The sequence below is a fragment of the Populus alba genome, chromosome 8 (genome assembly GCF_005239225.2).
Source record: "Populus alba chromosome 8, ASM523922v2, whole genome shotgun sequence".
Taxonomy (NCBI): domain Eukaryota; kingdom Viridiplantae; phylum Streptophyta; class Magnoliopsida; order Malpighiales; family Salicaceae; genus Populus; species Populus alba.
Window position 1 is genome coordinate 7,641,728 of NC_133291.1, and position 21,538 is coordinate 7,663,265.

At 34.3% G+C, this 21,538-nt stretch overlaps 1 protein-coding gene, 2 long non-coding RNA genes and 1 other non-coding gene across 7 annotated transcripts; 1 reads left to right on the top strand and 3 right to left on the bottom strand.

The window, feature by feature from the left end:
• Nucleotides 1-595: 595 nt before the first annotated feature.
• On the bottom strand, nt 596-2,643 carry LOC118039973 (uncharacterized). 3 transcript variants are annotated; one of them, XR_012170487.1, is made up of 5 exons: nt 2,473-2,643; nt 2,225-2,358; nt 1,517-1,798; nt 1,355-1,414; nt 596-837 (listed from the first exon to the last, which is right to left on the bottom strand). It is a non-coding gene; the product is annotated as an uncharacterized lncRNA (long non-coding RNA). The 3 variants fall into 3 exon arrangements; XR_012170488.1 differs by having other exon boundaries at nt 1,517-1,643; nt 2,225-2,643; XR_004685997.2 differs by having other exon boundaries at nt 2,225-2,643.
• A 7,750-nt stretch (nt 2,644-10,393) lies between these two features.
• LOC118039972 (transcription factor bHLH30) lies at nt 10,394-13,369 on the top strand. Of its 2 annotated transcripts, XM_035046822.2 has the most exons (3): nt 10,394-10,757; nt 10,927-11,518; nt 12,402-13,369. In XM_035046822.2, exons 2-3 carry the CDS (start codon nt 10,943-10,945, stop codon nt 12,882-12,884), a joined length of 1,059 nt encoding a protein of 352 aa, XP_034902713.1. In that variant the 5' UTR covers nt 10,394-10,757; nt 10,927-10,942; the 3' UTR covers nt 12,885-13,369. The 2 variants fall into 2 exon arrangements, with proteins under 2 accessions (XP_034902713.1, XP_034902714.1); XM_035046823.2 differs by having other exon boundaries at nt 10,394-11,518.
• A 1,952-nt stretch (nt 13,370-15,321) lies between these two features.
• On the bottom strand, nt 15,322-15,395 carry TRNAI-AAU (transfer RNA isoleucine (anticodon AAU)). Its single transcript has one exon. It is a non-coding gene; the product is annotated as a tRNA-Ile (tRNA).
• A 661-nt stretch (nt 15,396-16,056) lies between these two features.
• On the bottom strand, nt 16,057-18,001 carry LOC140955857 (uncharacterized). Its single transcript, XR_012170515.1, has 3 exons — nt 17,321-18,001; nt 16,493-17,224; nt 16,057-16,356 (listed from the first exon to the last, which is right to left on the bottom strand). It is a non-coding gene; the product is annotated as an uncharacterized lncRNA (long non-coding RNA).
• Between the last annotated feature and the right edge of the window lie 3,537 nt (nt 18,002-21,538).

Below are 21,538 nucleotides of genomic sequence, written 5' to 3' on the forward strand. Positions count from 1 at the left end.
ATAAAACAAGTGAAGCCCATTTTAGAAGCCTTAAACTAATTACTGAAGCCCAACAAATTAAAACTTAAGAAATATGTTGGGTCCAAAAACTGTCTGCACGAGGATTTTATATATTCTGTTAGAAATTTAGCCCATATGCAGTACAAAGGCAAAGGCCATTTCCATAGGAAAGCAACGTGGATTTGGGCCCCCGCATCATCGCCTAAAAAACAAATAAAAGGAAAGACAAAACAAAGAAAGAAAATCGATCCGAATAAAGGATTGTAAATATTAACAATTCCGACCAGTCCATTTTATTTTTTTAAAAAAAATATATTGTTCGGTTACGGCACTATAAAAGAAGAACCGAATAAAGACACCATTCAATGAGTATATCAATCTATTTATTTTTGTTTTTAAAAAATTGTTTTCTCTAATTTTTTTTTATTTTGATATATTGATATAAAAAATAAATTTTAAAAAAATAAAATAAAATATTATTCTGATATATTTTCAAATTAAAAATATTTTAAAAAACAATTACAAACATGAATTAAAAAACAATAACTCATCTTAAAAAAAGTATTTTGCTGCCGCTGCATTGTAGGCTGTGTGATTGTTTGTTACTGTGATAAAGAATATTTTTTATTTAAAAATACATTAAATAATTATTTTTTATATATTAAAATTATTGAAAAACAGTAAAAAAAATATAAATTAAATTCACACAATTTAATACAGACACACACAAGAACAGAGGAAAGTCTCACATGCTACAGGCCAGATCTCCGCTGGAAACATCACAGACCTTCTCCACTTCATAACCAGAATTCCAAATCCAATGTTACGCAACCAAACCTGCAATTAAGGAAAATGTTATTACTATTTTTAAAAGATGAATTTTAGTACATGTTCATGATGATGCCTAAATAAATTTTCTGAAGAAATGTAAAGATGGATGTTGCTTAACATGGCATATGACTAGGTGATTGTTTAGTTCCAAAATCTCAAGATATGTCAGTAGGATAAATTAGTTGAAAGCAAATGGTTGGTGTGCATGCTTTGATAGCAGGATCACCCCGTATTTGACATGTTCAAGTAAAGACTTAATATCAATTGACAAATGTGTATCTGTGCTTACTTTTTTTTTTAAATACAAGTACCTAGCAAATTCACATGCTTCAATCCAACTACATTGCAGTACTACCTTAAGAGCATATCCATTGATCATTAGTGATTAGCCGTAGAATAATAAGCTCCCTCATAAATCTAAATGGCAAATTCAGAGACTTGAAATACACATCATTACATCAGGGATCTATATGAAGTTATTTCCTGTATAGAAAACTAACATGTATAGTGTAGTCTATCTTACCTGTTTACATGAATGAAGCATTTCTAATCCCATCTTCTCAAGGTTGGTTTCAGTGGTACCCTGTAAATCATAAAAAGAATTGATTAAAAAAAACATAGTAGTTCATGCATCAGTCAAGGAAAGTTGGAAGGGAAATAAATTAACTGCAGAACCTAACTGCACCTGATGTGAGAATGGCAAGGTCCTACGAGCTGGACTTTCCTATTTTCTCAAAACCCAGTTGCTTTGATGGTACAAACCATCAAACTCAACTAACTCTCGCTCTGAAGATATCAACACAAATTACAAGCTACAGAATATAAATGAGATTTAGAGCATCAATTTTCTTAATAAACTACGGAATTTCAAGGACAGAAAGCATAAACATTGCAATTGAAAATACATTCCTAGCCCACTTCTGTAGCTCTTCCTCTTAATTGAGATTAAAAATGAGCACCAAGTATTCTACATTCGAAGACGAAGTTAGAAATCTGAGAATTTTAATCCATTGTCAAACATTTAGTGTTTCACCCCTTCATAAACATGAAAACTTTTCACAGTAACTAAACGTGTTTCAATAAATGAAAACTAACCCCTGATAGGATAATTCTAAACAAATCAGCTTACCAAAGAACTGACCAAGATAATAACAAAATTTCTTCATAAAAAATGAAAACACCTTCAATCAGGTTATAATTTTAATATTTGTCAGCTTGTTTCCTAATTGAAAGATGACGTATTATCCAAATTACTCTTGTAGCTCTATTCAATCTCATCTTACCCATGAAGTGCTTTTCACAATGGAAATCACAAGCTTGCCAAAAAAACCAATAATATTATCACTACAAGCAATGTATAACATGGCAAAATCAATCAGTTAATACTTAATGCCTGACTGAGAAGCGAGGAGCAGAGCAGGTATACGGTCTCCTTCCAGTGTGATCCTAAACGCAGCAGATGCTTGTTCCACTTCTTACTTGGCCATGATTGTTTCTAAATCCTGGATAACTACCTTGTGCTAAGCACTACACCGGTTCAAAAGAATCCAGTTCATTGCAGCAAGTAGTTTGAGTGCTCGTCAAAAAAATAAAATTGAAGAGAAAGAGGATGAGGGTGAGAGAAATTAACGAGATCCGTACCTTCCGCGACTTTTGAGTCACGTTCAGAATCTTCAATCAGTTATGTCAATCAAAGCCCAAAGATAAAAAAAAAATTTAGAGGATTGGGGATTTAATTTGATTTTCATAGAAAACAAAGAGAACTTAAAGAAAATTAAGTGAGAATTAGACGAGTGAAGACGGAGATTTAGTTATTGCATACAATTGTGTTTTTTATTATTATTTTTTTAATCTTAATTTATTTTTTTTATATTTACTAATTTCAAAAATAAAATTTTAAAAAATATTATTTTTAATATATTTTTTAAAAAAAATTATTTTTAACACATTTTTAAACAAATCATTACTAAAGTGAATATTTATTGATTATTTTTTTAATGCTTTTTTCTTAGCGGGGATGTATAGTTTTAATATTCGAGGTGGTATGAAACTTGAAGAAGCAACAAAGTATTTTATATGAAAATCTGATTTTTTTTTATGTTATTGGTTTATTGTTTATGGGTTTTGGGCTGTGAAATGACTGATATGGAGGGATGCTATATCATTCAACTCCCAGGAGCTAATAGGGATGGACTTGAACGACACGTCGTTTATGGGACCGGACCTGGACTAGGCTGGCCCGCTGGCCTATGCTGTCTATTGGGCCGGTTTTGGATTTCGGTTTCGGCTACGTTTTATTTTTCACTTTCTTTGTTTTTCATAACAGTTGAAACTAAAATTTACATTTCCATTTACATTTTATTTTATTTTATTTTAAAATAGCACTAGGATTTAATAGAAAAGATATATTTTTCTTCTTTTCTTTTTTACTTTCTGAATAATAATTAAACCTAATTAAAACAATAGCATTTTTAATATTCTCTTTCCTAAATAATATAAATAAATCTGGAACGATTATAATTTTGTGTGTTTGCAAGTTAGACTCAGAGCTTTTCCATGGAAATATAACTCGTGTCTTGTTATATAAGCATGTTACTAAAAGATTTACGCAGAAACAGCTTTGCTTACACTAAAAAAAAAAAGTCAGAGAGTCTTTCTAACATGGTATTACACGCACCACACTTTTTTTTTTTTATCACTCATCTATGAGAAAAAAGGATCAAGGATAAAAGGCCTTAACAAGACATATCCAGCATGCGAACTTGTAATTAGTTTATCCAATAAAAAGATTATATAAATTTAAAAAATAAATAAGAAAAAAAAGAAAGAAATATGTTAAGTGTGATCCTTATAATTCAGGTATTCAAGGTCACCGGTCCAAGAGCATGTTTGGTTTAATGGTAGTAATTATTTTTTAAAAATATTTTTCACTTGAAATTATATTTTTTAAATTTTTATTTTAACAATAGTAAACTAAAATAATATAAAAATATAAAAAATAATTTAAAATAAAAAAATAAATTTTGAATAAAGCCACGCCTAACAAAAAGGTTACACAGTAGTTTTCCAGTTCCCTTTATTTTAAATCAGTGTTGGGTCCAGCTAATTAATCTCATTAATATTGAGAAAGTTCAACGGTGAAGATGATAATGGAATGATTACTCAATTACTTAAATATTAATTGTCATTCAGCAATCAATGGGAAAGGTTTAAAACGCTTTCCCAACACATGAGAGAATTCGTTTCAGTCAACATATATATATATATGGTCTTCTGCCTGCTTATTATTAATAACTAGTTTGATTCCCATATTCCAATTAGCTACATCTTGCTTTGATTAAGCTTCTTCGGTTTGATCTCATATGATTTAGTGGGACTGGTCAGCTTACCTTTCGGCTTTGGAAAAATGATAATCAGACCATTCTCTGTACTTGCAAGTGAAAGAGACGTATGGGGGTGAAAGGTATAATTGAGTGCACTGTCCCGCTTTGGGGACACAATTCCTTGAAAATACGGGTGTTATTTTTGACTCTGGAAGAGAAAAGGGACTCGTAATATATCTCCTACCAGACAGCGAAATATACCTTGTTCATCCATGATTAGGGCAACTTGTGTTATCACTCGATTATTGTCAAAAAGAAGACGAAGAAGAAGAAGAAGAAGAAGCTTGTGTTACTAAGGCATGCTAGAGAAGTTTGAATTTTGTGAGATCTTGAGGGAATGCTTTAATTAGATTCTATTTGGTCCCATGGAAAGATCTTCCTGGCTTAAAGCCAGAAACTCTTTTTTTTTTTTTTTTGACCGTCTCCAAAACTTGTTAGTCATGTAGACTATTTTGATCCTTTTCTACTTTTTAATTTCAAGGACATAAAGATTTAATAGTTACTAGCTAGTGGCATGCATTGTGATTCCTAGTCTAGGTCCACTACCACTAGTACTCTTCTTTCATGTCTTGTTAGGCTTGATTTAAATTGACATTCTCGCCGGTTTCTTTCTTTTCTCTTCTTTCCTTTTTCATAAAAAAACAAGAAGAGGATGAAAATCTCTGTGTAATTGTTTGGTAACGGTTCTTTTACTGTTCTCAAATTCCAAGTTGGTGGATTGGGAGTCAAGACTTGTTTTTTGTTTTTGGATGCAACAAGACTTCTCTAGTTGAGGCTCGCATAATGTTACAGTAGCGTAGGTTCGTGGCAGTAAACTTTATGGAAAAGTTTACTGATAAATTTGAAAGCTGATTTTTTTAGCAGCAAGGAACCAGGCTTTGAGTCACTTCATCGTGTTTCCTGCTCTAATCACTCTTATTGAACCTTTCTGAGTCATGTGTATGCAATTGTACAGACATATACTTACGTGCATGAAAGTGCTTTTTGGAACGTCTGATTATCTAGCAAAGCGCTGGTAACCTTGCTTGTCATGTTACCGCTAGCTGTTTCAAGCGAGTGGAAACAAAACGAATCAGCAAAAAATAAAATAAAAACTGAAGTAAACCTGAATAAAAAAGGTGAGATTTCCCGGGTTCGATTTCATGAATCTACCTGATATCGTGGCTTCAAATGCAACTATAAATACATAAGTACATAACCTTTTGAAGACCCCGATAAGCTTGGTGAGAATCCATTTAACCCTTTAGTGGAAGCCATGAGTGCCCGTTTGTCCTGTGCATTACAAAAAGTTTTGTACTGGGAAACTGGTTTGATAGATGGAGAGTTGAGAGAGGGAAATTAACGGGCCAGTTGGGGTGTAAAAGTGAGTACAGTAGCTAGAACAAGGCGTAAACCAACCATGTGTGTAATGATTCTAAAATAAAAAGAAAACCCGTCTCTAAGAGTTGGAGAGCATTATTATGTACTAAAGATTTTACGTATCTTAGCCATGCTTGGTGCCGCAAAAGTTACAGGACTTTAATTTCATCAGTAAGATTGCGGGACAAACTGTATACTGTTAACTTGCTGTCGGAGCTCATACAATATTCTCAGTTCGAACCATAAATTAGTTGGGAACCTCTAAAGAGCAAGCTGGGGCTTGTCCAACTGTTTAATTTCGTCCTGAAACCTAGGGTTTCTCTTCAATAAAAAATAATTTCTTAATTAACTCTATTAATCTATCAACGTCGTCTTGTATAATTATATCCTATCCAAATTAATTGAACCGAGCACAGTCAAAACCTGGAGCTAACTGTAATGAAAACGGGAATTAAAAAATATTAAGTTTTTCAGCCCTTTTATTTTATTTTCCCAATAAAAAAAAAATATTTAGCAGGAGGATTAGTGTATGTCCCATATTTAAATTATTTAAAAACATTTGACGGACCACACGTCTTGGATCATAAGGAATATTCAAGGACATTATAGCTTGTTAATGAACCTGAGCATTCAATTATTGCTGTGATTCTTGACATCCCAACTTGTTACGAGCAACGGTCCACAAAAGTTGGTATAATCGAGGTGCATATGATTAGTGTCATATAAATATAACCTGGCTTAGGCCGCGGAAAGAATCTAGCAAATACTTTGATTTCATTTATTCTAATGTAGTGGTAGGTAAAAACTAGTTGAATAATATGTTTAGTGTAAATTATGGAGAGGATCTTCGACACCCCTGTTATATTAATAAGAACATAAACTAGACGTTTAGGTTTTGATACCATAATATTAGAGTCGAGCTCGCACCTTTCTATTCCATGGGTTATGGGCCTCATGGCTCATCAGCCAGGTGTGCTTCATGGCTCTACATCATCTATCTTACATGCCAATTACATATTATCTATTTAATTGACAAATGACATATACTGCATAAATGAGTTTTAAGTATATCAAATATTAAATATAGAAAAATTGAGTTTGGGTTGAAATTGATATGTACTTATGTCAGTTCTAAATAGTATACAATTTCATTAATTAATATATAATTCTCTATAATACCATATGTCCACTACGCAGGATTAATTTAATCATATATTTTTATTACAATATTAAAGTTAATATAAATCGCATCTTTTTATGCTTTGAATTAGTATTAGGTCTGAAAACTAACTTCTTTAAAAGTAGCATTATTGGTTTTAAAAACAAAATCAGATTTGTGATTACGCAACTGGAATTCTTCGATGCAAGCAGGAAGATCTTCTTTTCAAATATCGAAGCCTTCCTATTGGTGCATGCGCGCTCATGTAGAACATCGATGTGGAAACCTATATTCCATAAATTCAACTCTAAATTGGCTTCGTGGAAGGGTAGATTTTTATCCATTTGGGGCAAGTTGTGCTTAATTAAATCAGTCCTAAGTAACTTGTCCATTTACTATTTGTCTTTGTTCGTTATGCTTGCTATGGTAGCAGCAGCAATTGAAAAGAAATTGCGACCCTTCTTCTGGTAATGGAAGGAGGAAGGTAATAAGTTGTATAATGTTAGATGATTGATAATTGCTCGTCCTAAAATTGCTGGTGATCTTGGGAATGGATCTCTAAAGAATAAAAACAAAGCTTTATTGTTCAGATGATTATGAAGGTTTGATTCAGAAGAGTCTAGTATGTAGAAGAATATAATAAAAAAAAACATTTATAATCTCAAATGCTTCAGACTTATACCGCAAGATAAGTAATACTATTTCAAGGGTTGGAAGTATATTGTTGTGAATTGTTAACTAAAGGTAATAAGCTGCATGATATTGCTAATCATCAATATGTAGTATTAGTTGGTAATGAGAAAATGATCTAATTTTAGCTTAATGCTTGGATTGACAATGGTAGTTTGGAAGATGTTTCCTATCCTTTTCAATTTTTCCAATGCCAAAGAAGCAAGCCTTGGCAAGATGAGACTTTAGGATGGATACAAATGGATTGATAATATCTACTTGAGTTCAACGCATTATTGAATTTAAATATATTGAGTCTAATAATTTGTTTGGATTGAATGTTTAGCTAAATTTAATGATGTTAAATCTTAAAAAAAGCCAAATTCATGTTATCTAAGTCTGATATTTTACTAATTGCAAGAATGCCTTTGATCCTTTTAAATAAATATTTATACTGGAAAATAACATTTTAAAATAAGATGATCTGAAACCTAAAATGATCTTATAACTAAGGATTCGATTTTTCCTCCTCTTGTTTTGGTTTGCGACTTGGCATGATATGATAAGAGATTGATGAATCATTGATGCCAAATGCGATTGAATTCAAACACACTCATCAACACAAGCCAAAAGGCCCTTCTACGCCAAGGCAAAGATGGAGGAGAAGCATGAGCCCTAATGTCTTGAGGAACAAACGTCATGATAGGGTGGGATTGATGTCATCATAACCCCACAAAAAGGGATGTCTCGTGGGTTATGTTAGTGGGTGGTGCAGCTATCATCGGAAGTTTGAATAAGCTACTTAAAAAAACACCACATTATAAAAAATGTGTGATATTACAAAAGATGAAAAGTATATAAAAGAAATGGGGACCAGAGCAACCATGCGTGACTACATTGGATCCAAAAAATACTAAAGCCCTTCTCTGAGTTTTCCTTTCCCTAGCAAATAGTAACACAATATGGAAGAAAGTAGTGGCTACTGGCCGCTAGTGACAGGCCTGAAGAGGTAAAGAGTGTTTTCTTCCGTACCTAAGAAGTAGCTAGGGAATGAAGATAAAGCAATTAACCAAAAGGAGGCATTAGGAAAGGGCTTGCTGATGGCTGGTCTGTGATGGGATTTATTCGTTTTTTTTAATATATATGTTCTTTTAACTGTTATTAAAAAGAAGCCGATTTAGAATATAACAGTTGAGAAGAAAACAAATCTCTTCCTCGGTATCCTGCTCTAGACTATTTGTGTTGAAAAGGGAGATGAAAGGCTGGTTACCTGTATATATGGTTTTTGTGTTCCTTTTTGGAGACCCAGGCTGCTTATTTGACTGTGTAATTACCCCGACCTTGCAGGTCGAGTGCACAGAAACATTACATTATATTTTGTGTTTTCGTTCTCGCTCTTTTTAACGTGAACCCATAATGGTTCAACAGAAGGATTGAACCTCTTTAGGCCCAACCAGCTTGAAGCCAGTGGCAGCAAAAAATTGGAGCTCGTGGCATAGGATAAAGAGACAGCAGTGAGTGATTAGAAGCTGATCTAGATTGGCGTGCCCACGCATTTAAAAAGTGATTAGAAACATCTATTATTCCATCGTGCTTCTGGCGTTTGAAAGTTATAATTGAGAAATGTTACCACCAGCAACAACTAACACAGTTTCATTTGTACTCCAATTAAACAAATCTCATTTGAGACATAAATATGGGATTAATGTTGGACAATGGACAGTGATGATATATCGCACTCACTCAAGCAATATACCTCCAAAAATATAGTAAAGAAATCAAACCATGAACTCATGAGAAGCTCAACAACGCCAAACAAAATCTTTTAACCAACTAGAGTATATAATATAGCAAACCTTAGACCTAAGATTCCCTGTAATGGACTCTAGATAAATGAAACCTAGATAAATCATTAGTCCAATTAGTATTATTATCTTATAAGAACTGAAATCCTTGTAATCTTAATTATAAAGGGTGCTCCGAATTTTTCCTCAAACAAAACACAGCGATGTGGATACATTACACAAGCTGACACACACACACACACACACATATGAAAAGGAAACGCAGCTGCAGCCACTCAAGGACCGTAGGAAGAGAACTGAAGCACATAGCAACTTTCTTTTCCAAAATGCCCCAGCGAAAAGGAGCCACCCTGACCCGGCCCCATTTATCACTATCAAACTATACAGGTACCCTAATATTCTCCTACACCTACCAAAACTGAAAAGGGCTCCTCTAAATTTCAAAAGGACCGATAACAGCTATGAATACATGTAACTGATGAAACCAAGAACCTTATGGAGTGGAGAGCAAACCTAGCTAGACAGAGAAGGAAAGAGATGGAGTGTGTTCGAAGACACAATGATTACGTGGTCTTGGGGAAGCAGAAAGGGTGGCGTGGAAATATGGAAGAACGTGGGGGGCTTGACTGGTCGAGGTAATTAATCAAAGTTATAAAGTCATGAGCTAGCCTCAAAAAATTACTACTCCTAATCAGTAGTACTACTAATTAATAAAGTTTTATTGCCAAAAAAAGAAAGAAAAAAAAATGAAGAGCACAGGGTTTATACACATATATATAGCTAAGCCTTTTATCATGATGATACTATCAGCCTTTTTGCTTATCAAAAAAAAAAACTATCAGCCTTTTCGGTCTTTGGTCGGTCGACAATCTGTGTTAACCACTGTGTTTGTTTTTGTGTTTCCCATCTCCCCCCCACTCACTCAGTCACTCTCTCTAATTAACTGCACTTGCACAGAGTGTAATTATACAGTTTGAACCAATCACAAAGCAACAAAATAATGATATTTTACATGGGCCGTGGCTATATATATATATATATATATATATATATATTACATTGTGTGTATAAAATAAATAAAGATATTCCCACCCCAGATGGCTACAGGGATGGATGGAGAATGCCGTAAGAAGAAGGGAAGGAGACTTAGCAGTGCTCACAGAGTCTATATATTTAGAGTGGTGGGAGAGAGAAAGAGGTGCAGATCAGCACAGAAGGAGAGCATAAAACAACAAAGGAACCAAAAAGATACCAACAAAACACCAAAGAAAAAGGAAAGCTTATATAGTTGAAGTTAGAATAAAAAGGGTCATCACCACACCCTTTCCACAAAGGCTGTTCCATCCAAAAGAAAACCTACCCAAGTGAAAGAGATATTGAGAGTCATTCATTTTGATATATATAGAGAGAGAGAAGCCTGAAACTTGCTTTCTTTCTTCGGCTTTTCCCTTACCATCTCCGCCACCGCCACCACCAAAGATAAAAGAGTCTAGAGTACTGAAAATTCCATATATCCATATCAGTACATAATAACATATCAAAGGAATTAAGGTCTGTCTCTATCTCCTTGTGTTCTCTTTTTGCTTCTTCTCCCAATTGAAAAGTAAAACTCAGTACTCACCACCTCCCCCCCCCCCCCTTTCATATGAAGTGATCAATATGATTACAATTTCATAGCAATAGATTTTCCATCTTTTTTTTTTTTTTTTTTTTTCTGTAGAGTGACAGAGAGAGATATGTGTGGACTTAAAGAAGAAGACCAAGAAGAGCAAACAATCCATAACCTCCAAAACTACCAAGAGCAGCTACTTTTTCAATACCACCAACAAATGCAACAGCACCACCAACAACAAAGCAGTGATATCTATGGAGGAGCAAGAGGATCAGGATTGATTTTCCCTGAAGTTTCACCGATCTTACCATGGCCTCTCCCTCCAGCCCACTCTTTTAACTCAGATCACTTCACTTCAAATCACCCAGTTCGTGACCACGACCCCTTTCTTATCCCTCCTCCAATACCTTCCTCATATGGGGGTTTATTCAATAGAAGATCTCCTTCCCTTCAGTTTGCTTATGATGGTACATCAAGTGATCATCTTAGGATTATATCTGAAACTCTTGGACCAGTGGTTCAACCCGGTTCAGCTCCTTTCGGGTTGCAAGCTGAGTTGAGCAGGATGACTGCTCAAGAAATCATGGATGCTAAGGCTCTTGCTGCTTCTAAGAGTCACAGTGAGGCTGAGAGGAGGAGAAGAGAGAGAATCAACAACCACCTTGCCAAGCTACGTAGTTTACTACCCAGCACGACCAAAGTAAGTATCATAGTATATCATCACCAAATTTTGAAAACCTACACAGAAGTGTTAAATTAACAAATGAAATATCAAACCCTTAAATAAAACAGCATGCTCTTCTTTTATGTATTAAAAAATGCATAATTATGTAGTGTCATTTTGTTTTGTGGTAAAACAAGTAGTTTTTTCTTTTAAAGATGTCTGTCAATCTTGCTGAAGATTCTAGTTAGATGGCTGGTCTGATAATATAGATGCCACCAAAACATAATATATTCACTTTTTAGATATAAGAAAGGCAGTTACATTTTTTTCTTGGTTAGCTTATCCGTTTGTTTTCATCCTTTGAATACTGTTACGTCCTATTGTTTCTTCTTTTCTTTTGGTGTATTCTCCTTCTGGGACTTGTGCTAGTTCCGAGGAAAGAAAAGAAAAACTAAAAGGGAATAAGCGTTAATGTCGCTATATTGATATGATAAAGAGGAACCAAAGAGATGTTGAAAAGCTTCCATGGAAATTTCTTGCCGGTTACCAGACAAAGCAATTAAGTGGAGGGTGAAAAGATATAAAGACAGACAAAACTAGCATTCTTGTCAGTCACTTATAGATACCCCGTGCTCTAATCCTCTTTCAAAACCCTACCATTAGTGAAACCTACTTTCATGCCTGCCTGAAACATGCATCAAAAGAACGAATAAAAACTTCATATCCCCAAAGTATCTCTTCTTTTCAAACACCGAAAGACTGTTAATTTTTACATGTAATAATTTATGTTTGCTTGCCCTTCAACCTACAAAATGATCATTGTAGCTTGATTCCTTTTCTTTTAATTGATTTTTTTTATGAGTAAAGTACAAACTTTAACGTGCATGAAACTGATTCGTTTCCCTTGTTTGTGGCCCAGACAGACAAAGCTTCACTGCTAGCAGAAGTGATCCAACATGTTAAAGAGTTAAAACGCCAGACTTCTTTGATAGCCGAGACAAGTCCAGTACCAACAGAAATGGATGAGCTGACAGTGGATACAGCTGATGAAGATGGTAAGTTTGTGCTCAAAGCATCACTTTGCTGCGAAGATAGGTCTGATCTCTTGCCTGACCTAATAAAAACCTTGAAAGCTTTGCGTTTAAGAACATTAAAAGCTGAGATCACGACACTTGGTGGACGTGTAAAGAATGTTTTGTTCATTGCTGGTGAAGAAGATTCATCAAGTGATAGCAATGATCATCAACAGCAACAGCAACCACTGCAATATTCTATAAGCTCAATTCAAGAAGCACTGAAATCGGTTATGGAGAAGACAGGTGGTGACGAGTCTTCTTCAGTTAGTGTCAAGAGACAAAAAACCAATATCAATATCCTTCAACAACAACACAGGTCTCTATAATTTTACTAAGAGACCATGAGTACCTTTCCTGGCTTTTTTTTTTTTTTTTTGCTTGTGGGTGTGTCTTTTTTGGTGTGTTTTGTGTAGTTTTTACCGGTGAACAAAGAGGCAATGATGGTATATTGGTGTGTATTTTCGGACTTACATCGCTACATAATATGGTGTACGTAGAGAAGAGAGAATGGATATCTTGCGGGCTGGTGCCTGGTGGGGTTACCTTCCCATTTTGTTGTCGGATGTTAGTGCAGAGAGAGAAAAGGGGTGGGTGGGTAGCTAGAAACAGGGAGGAGAGGGGCAAGCACTAGACAACAAAGAGGATGAATGTATTAAGTTGTCTTCAAATTAATCAGGATCAAAGAGGAAGCTAGCCCACAAATATTTTCTACCATGGGTTTTAATATAAGGTTTCTCTTCCTACGAAAAAGATCCTTGGCTGTTTTTTAGCTTGCTAACTAAGTATTAACCTTTTATATATTTATTCTCTCTCTGTCGTGAGTTTGGTGGAATTTATGGATTCATCATGTATGATGCATGGTGACGATGTTGTTCCCGTCATGTGCTCCGTCCCTACTGACGGCCACCCCCGCCGCCGCCTTCTTCTTCCTGGCGGTACAATGCTGCTTCAGTACTCATCTCCCGGTCTTGTTTTAATTTCTCAAGGGTAACAAGAAAAGGAAAAGAAAAGAAAAACCCTAATGCTGCATTCATGTTCTGTGGGGCACAAAATAAGTTAAGGGACCAATTTAGCCACTCAGGGGATGTGCATGCACTTATTAGTAATACGTACTTGTTGTGTTTGACTTCCTTCTTTCTTGTGCTACTTGTTTTCGTTTCAACTAGAATTGATGTCGTTTAGTTATCAAGTTCATTAAAGACATATACGAGTTGCAATGGTCGATGGTTAATTTGTCGAATAATGCAAAACCTTAATTTTCTCTCGTGAATTCTACACATATATTCATAAAGAAAGAAATTATATAGCGGATTATTTGGTCAGGAAGAAATGAATTTAGTTGCATCATTATAGATTTCTTTCGTAGATTTACACTTGCTTGATTTATTTATTTTTAATGAGTTAGTTTGCTTGATTAATTATATTTTGTATTTTAAGTTATCTGATGTTAATTTTTTTTTTTCTCTCCTGCTTAGCCATGTTTTTAATAACTAAACTAGTTGCTTAATAAAAAAATTAATAGTTATGGAATGGATTGTGGAAAATTACCATGGAAATTTTAATAATTTGTTGGATTCCTCCCAGGTTACCTTGTTGTGTGTTTTATTATATATATCTATAAAATCCAATATCATGACTTAGTGTTAATAATGACGATTTCATTTCTATAAGTTGATGTGCTTTTAATTGACTTTTTTTAACAATTATAAATCATTATTATTTTACTTTCACGATAATGATTTGGATTTTATAAACATGACACATCATGATATTAATAATTTTAGGGAAGTGGCACCCTTTTGCTCTTCTTTTTCTTCAACCCAGGATTCTTATATTACATTTCCTCAATTTTAATTGACAAAATTCATAATAAAATCAATTAAATTTTTAAAATTTAATGTGAATGCAAATTTAACAAAAAAATTAAATATAATTCATGATAAATTATCAATTAATTTTCATGTTCAATTGCATTAAATCAAATGCAGATTTATAACAAAATTAATTTAATTTAAAGAAAATACTTGATTCATCAACTTATTAACAATTTAGTGAAATATGTAACTCGTTATAATTCAACAAATATTTATGCTCTATTACATAAACATTTATGCATATTTAACTAAATCATTAGTAAATTCTAATAATATGCACAAAATCTTTAATTCAACAACTTAACCTAAATTAAACGGAACATATAATAAATTGAAATAATTAATTCACCATTAATTCAATTTTTTTTCATGTTCAATGTATATTCAAATAAATTCTAATTGAATGTATTTTTTAACTAATTTATCACTAATTTCAATAAATTTTTAAATTCTCCATAAATCCTAATTTCAACTTAAACAATTATTTAATTTCATCCAAACCAAATACAAATTAATAAAAATGAAGTATGTTTACATTATTTATAGGACTATAAGAATGATTAGGGTATTGGCTGTAGAGCTGGTGAGAACAAAAAAAACAGCGGAATTTTAACCTAAAAACATTAAATGATACTTAAAAATTATGATGAATTCGATTTTTGTTTTAAAGGCATAATCTAAGTGATTAACAAATTTTTTAAGAGATATACGAGGGAGACGGTTGATTTTTTTCTGAGAGAGAGGGGAGCGTCTATGTTGCTCATGTTTTATCTATTTAAATTTTCATCAATGTGGCGCAACTAAAACAAGATGGTTGGATTTGGGCCCTGTTATGTTAGAGAAACTACAGAACTAGCCCAGTAACAAAACATTTCTATTTAAAAAGTCATGGCCCATGCAGGTTTCGAACCTGCGACCTTCGCGTTATTAGCACGACGCTCTAACCAACTGAGCTAATAGGCCTGTTGATGGTTGGTTACGAGTTAATTAAGTAATAATCTAAAGTAAGAATATGAGCAAGAGATGAAAAACTAAACAAACAGCTCTTGTATCACTTGGTTTAACGAAGGTGATCGAGAGCTGGTTATGTCAACCAAATGGCATGTTTGCATTGACAAAGAAACTCTAATTTGATTAAATTATAGTCAGGTTATCATAAAATTGACTGTCCTTCTATTTCGAAAGTAAAATTATGATATGTATATGCACTTAATTTATTATTTTATCCTTGTACTTGTCAAAATTCTTCAATTACTAAATTTTCTATTTTCCAAATGTTTTATTAAAAAAAGCATTTAATATATATTTTAAGATAATTACATTTGATTAATATATGAAATAAAATAACTCTAAAATGAAGAGATCTCATAATTTATCTCCTATGGTGTATATACATATAACACCCTTGCTTTTTTTTTAACCCTTGTTTGGAAGTGTGGTTTAAATAAAAATTTATTGAATTTTTTATATATATATTCTAATTCTTTTGATATATTAATGTTAAAAATAAATATTAAAAAATAAAAAAATATTTTATTACATTTATAAACAAAATTTACTATGAATAATAACTACTAAAAAACTCCAAAAAAAAAAAAAACCCCATTAGTTGTAAAAACGGAGGGGAAAGGATCTTTGAGAAGCAAAATCCCTAATTCCAAAACTTTGAGATCAAAAGAAGCAAGTGATAAAAATCCCCAAATCAACAAGGAAAACCAATTGAGTTGAGGCAACATGATATATATTTAATGATCTACTAACCCCATCATCTTCATCGCGGAATGTCGGTTCTGGTGATGGGTGCGAGAGAAAGGACAGGACAGGACAGGAGTTCTTATGTGCAATCGTGGACGTGAAGCATCTTTGTCAATTTCGAGAAGCAATGAATTTCAATGATTTGCAAATCAATTGATACCTTTGTAACCTGATGCAAGAAGAGCATCTGTGTTTCAAAATCAAGTCATTAAATTGTAGAAAAGGGTCCCGTCAAATCCACTGTTCCTTGTAACCAAGTCACCCTCAGCAGTAAATGGTACAGATACACAATTAGCTTTTCCTACCATGAACAGAAGACGTAATGCTTTTCCAAACGCAAGGATTGATGGGTATGTGGAAGCTGAAAACAACATTCATTGGCTTTGCATCTCCACCAGAACCCTTGCCTAGCTTGACTTGGATGTAACGGACGCTTTGCAAATCCCCAATGAATTCTAGATTTCACCAGTGGGAACTGAACTGGTTGGAAAGAATGTCAAATTTCTTAAAAGTTTCTGTACGTGATAATATTGGCAAGAACATTTAAATACAAAAAATCAGGTGACAAAAACTTCAATTATCAAGTAAATTACAGTTAGACAAAAAAAAAAAAAAAACCACAGCAGCAAGGCACAAACTGGTAATCAGGTACAAAATCCAACAAGTCACAGCATAACAACCCACAAAGAATAATTTAAGCTTCTGTTTCGCACCCGAAACAATCTAAAGTTTTCATGGCAGTATAATGTAGATGAGATGATAATACCAGGCATATCATCAGAGGACAATACCCACAAAATATAACATTCATGTCTATCAAAAACAAGGATCATAACTGGAATCCATGGTCAGCTACACCTTGCAAATAAGATTGAACCTTTTTGGTAGTTGATGCTTAGTTACAGCTTGCATTCTGTGAAGCTTTATGCATAGTTGAAACTTGTGCTGGCTGATTCAGTTTTGCAGCTGTAGAAGCTTGATTGACTGTTGAACCGGTATCAGCATTTTTCATTTTTAAAGGTCCTGGTATTAGAATCCTATTTGGAAATGAATAGTGGCATTGCAAAACAAGAGTTAGTTATGAAATAGTTATTCTAATAAGTTATTTCATGAGTTTAAGCTAATGGACTTACATTAACAATGCGCGCAGCATTCTGGTGCTAACATAAACTCCATGCCCGTTCAATTTCTGCATTTTAGATAATTGTGGTGTAACATCAGGGGCCCTACCCTTTTTCCTCCCTTAACGTTCTCCTGTCTTGTTTGATTGTCAATGACCTCTTCTTTCCTTTTACCTTTAACATTTTCTTGGTCAACTTGATGCATAGAGAATTTTTGCTCTTCTTCACTTTTATTTCCAATTATATTCACGTCAGATTGTGTGCTTGAGTTTAAAAACATTCATAGGAGTTTCAGACCTTTGTTTATTACTGCTGGTTGCACCACTATCTCTGTTAGTTTCCTACCAAAGACAAAATAATTAGTCAACTTATAAAATAGATAACTCAAAATCAAGGCCAGTAGCTGCACATAACACCTGGCGACTTCTTTTAGGTTGTTTACAACTCCTCTTGTTATGCCCAACTTCACCGCAATTCTTGCGTGTCTTGTAGCCACCCTTACTAGACAACTTTCCTTTCTTCCTTGGCTCCTCTTTGTCTTGTCTTCTATTTCTTCTCTGCATCCAGGCTTCTTCTTAATTTCTGGAGGGGCATTTTCAGTGGGAGATCAAAAAGTCTGACCTCTAACAGGTTTTAAAGAGAAGGAATATGTACTTAGATATGTTTCACTATGATACCAAAGTGCTATTTGAGTTTCAGGGACCACATCTCCATGTACATTGCAGTGATTGCATAAGGGCATGGAATGCCTGCAAGATCCAAGCTCTACACATGCAAGTTTTGTTTCTAAGGCCAACAACATGCTTCATGTCACCTTTGATAATGTCGTATCCATCATGTCCATTGTATTCAAGAGCCCAATCACCTGCTTCTACTCTGTTTTTTCCAAATATCTTAAACACTTCTGGAGCAATTGGTGTTTTCCACTTCAATGCACAGTTCCTCTTCACAAGTATCCTATTCATGATCGTAACTGTGATTTCTTCTAGCATTCTTACAGTTAGTTTGGCCCTTGCATCAAGAATCCATCCATTAAAAGCTTTCATAATGTTATTGCCGACATCATCACAATGTGGAACTGTGCTGAAAAAAAAGGCTTGAAAAAGCTCTGCTCTCCGTACTCTTAAGACATCTTGCACTATTACATGACCCGTTTTATCAAGTTCTTCAAACTCTTTTTAATTGTTTACAGATGTTGCTCTAACACATGCCCAGAACTGAAACTTCCTCTCATTTCCTTTCCATTTTTTTCTGCTAGGCAGCATATACTTGTCTGGCGCAATGTCTGTGTTCAACATTTGGGAGTGCTTCATGAACAGCTGATGGAAGACCCTGCAAAAGACCAAAGAACATTAATAAAAAGTCACATAATAATAACTTAGATTCCAAATAATAATGCGAAGTAAATCACCTTTTTTCATGTCAGGGAAGATTGTGAGCCCTTAACCTCCATTGCAACATTAGGATCTGCCATCAAATGATCCAAAAACCATTTCCAAGTAACTGCACTCTCCAATTCCACAACACCCCAAGAAATGGGGAACATTTGATTATTCCCATCTCTCCCAATGGCATATAACAGTTGTCCTTTACAAAAAATGCTTCAAGAAACATCCATCAGGACCAATGACAGGTCTGCAGCCAGCCTCCCACCCTTGCTTACATCCTTCAGAACAAGTATAAAACTCATGCGAATATTGGCCTTTTCTTCAAATTAGTATTATCAACTTTCACATCAGTAGTTGTCCCAGGATTAGTCATCTCTAACTCTTTAGCATATCCATACAATAAACCATGCTCATTTCTTAAACCACCATGCTCCTCATCTATTATCTTATCTTTAACCCTATTCAACATACTCGTTGAGGAACAGACATTTAGCTGAGTTTTTACTATGTGTGTGTTTGGCATTATGATTGCAGTTTGAAAAGGTAGGTTTGAGAGATTTCAAGATCGAGTTTTCAGTAGGATTCATGCAAAACTGTGATATATGTTACTTAACCAAACACTTTTGAAACTGTGGTTGGAAAACGTAGTTTCAATCACACTTCACTACACTACCAAATAGACCCCCTAATTCTTTCAACTTTTTAGCTGTTATTGAAATCCGAGATAGCACTATTTCTCTGAAATGTTCAGCTAATATTTTTGTTGTCACCGTCATCCTATGGCTCATCTTGAAACATTTATGTTTTGGCTTATAGGTTTTGATCTGGAAAACTTCTTCTTGATTTTTACTTGCATAAAGCATGACGCTCTAACTTCCTCTGAATCATTCTTTCGAAATCTTAAATCATATCCTTTTGTAACAATAAATTTTCTCACAACATATCTGAATTGTTCAGCATTGTTAAAAACCATACCGACAAGCCATTTTGGATTATCAGGATCATATGTAATTGACCTCCTGCTCCTTTTGATACCTGTATCTTCTGCTTCACTGTCAGAACTATCATAGTTGCCTGGGTCAGATGATGCTGAGTGGTCAATCTCATATCCTGGCACTTTACCCTCTTTACCAACATCTGCATCATCATCATCATCTGATGAATGGCTCTGCTGCACAAACTCGATTGAACAACAGGATGCAGTGGAAGATGACGCACATTGACTAAAATCTCCTCATCATGCACCAGCATCAGATAGTTCCACACATTCCTCAAGACAGACGCATCCATACCCTCGGTAGCATTGGACACTTCACAGTCTTCAGCATACTCAAAACCCTCACTAAAAGTCTCACCTATACCTTCATTAAGACCAACACCACCATTCTGTCCAAACTGACCCTTTTCCCTGTTGGGGAAATCATTAGACCCATCTAAGTCATTGACAAGTAGAGGGACAAGCTCTGCATATATATGAACCAGTCCATACACCCTCGAGTGTTTCATGACTTCATAAAAACAGTCATCATCCGATAACAAACGAAGCCCAGATTTAGAGGATTTCCTAAGTATCAAATATCGCATGAATCCAACATTGTTGATACCTGACTTTTTAAATTCATCCGAAAACTTAAAATACCCAAGTTTCCTTAAAGTTTGATACATTGAAATCTAAAGTCGTTCATTGATAGAAGATGTGGTAACCTCAAATCTCCAACCATAAAGAAAACCCAATACATACAATCTTTGAATCCATCCTCTATCGTGTAAAAAATATATCAAATTATTTTAAATTAGGTGAAGCAGCAAAAACAGAAGAAGAAGAACAAGGACCGTCAACAATCCACTACACAACATTATTCTTGAACAACAAACCCTGGATAACACTTAACGTTGTCTGAAATCTACAACACACGTACGGACCATAACAAAAAAAACTTAAAAGGGAGAAAGTGATGAGGAAAACATACCTCAAAAGCACCAAAAATCTTCAACAAAATCATTTCTCAGTCAAGAATTGAACTTCATTCGACCACACAACAGCATCTGATTTGGTTTTGTGGACTTATCGATTTCAGGGTTTAATCTTCTTCCATTCCCATCCGTTTTTAAAACTAAAAGAGAAGCAAGTGTGGCCACATCTCCAAAGGGACTGTTCTCCTTAATCTTCAAATTTTATAAATGTAATTTCAGTCCATCTTTTTTTCGTTCGCGTGAAGAGTAAATTGGATATGACTAATTATAAGATGATTCTTGACAACAATCAGATAACATTGGATAAAAAATGATATAATATTATTGTAGATCACTTTTATAAAAGATAATCTGTATTGATCATCAATACGTGGGTGGCTAGATAATTAACTTATAAACCATCAATTTATTTCATCTGCAAGCTTGTTAGCATGGTAGTGTGTTATATTGATGTGTTTACTACAACGCATGTAGATCATAAATTCATGTAGATTGTATCTTATAATGTTACTGTAGCATTACAGGATCCACGCAAAACCAACGTTCTTATCTTTCTATATAAAAACAAATAAGTTATGTATTCAAGTTCATCACATGAAACGTATGCAGACTTTGGCAACCCAGGACGTCTTCCTAATTGCTATAGCTAAGAAACTTCCTGCCTGGCTCCACGGGAGTATTTCGCTATAGTTGTGGCCAAGGATATGAAAGAAGGAAGAGGCTAGTTGCCGAAGGTCAGGTAACTATGTCGATGTCATTGTACGTGTATGAGGATGTAAACTATTTATATATAAACAAGACGAGTGTAAAATAAGTGATGAAGAAGTACTGATGTTTTTCTTCATCTGAGAAGTTCCAAATTTTCATG

Bases quoted from the DNA above. Each gene is read 5' to 3' on its own strand.
- LOC118039972 (XM_035046823.2), top strand. From the start codon at position 10,943: ATGTGTGGACTTAAAGAAGAAGACCAAGAAGAGCAAACAATCCATAAC. The intron at 11,519-12,401 runs GTAAGTATCATA...TTTGTGGCCCAG, and splicing joins TACTACCCAGCACGACCAAA to ACAGACAAAGCTTCACTGCT.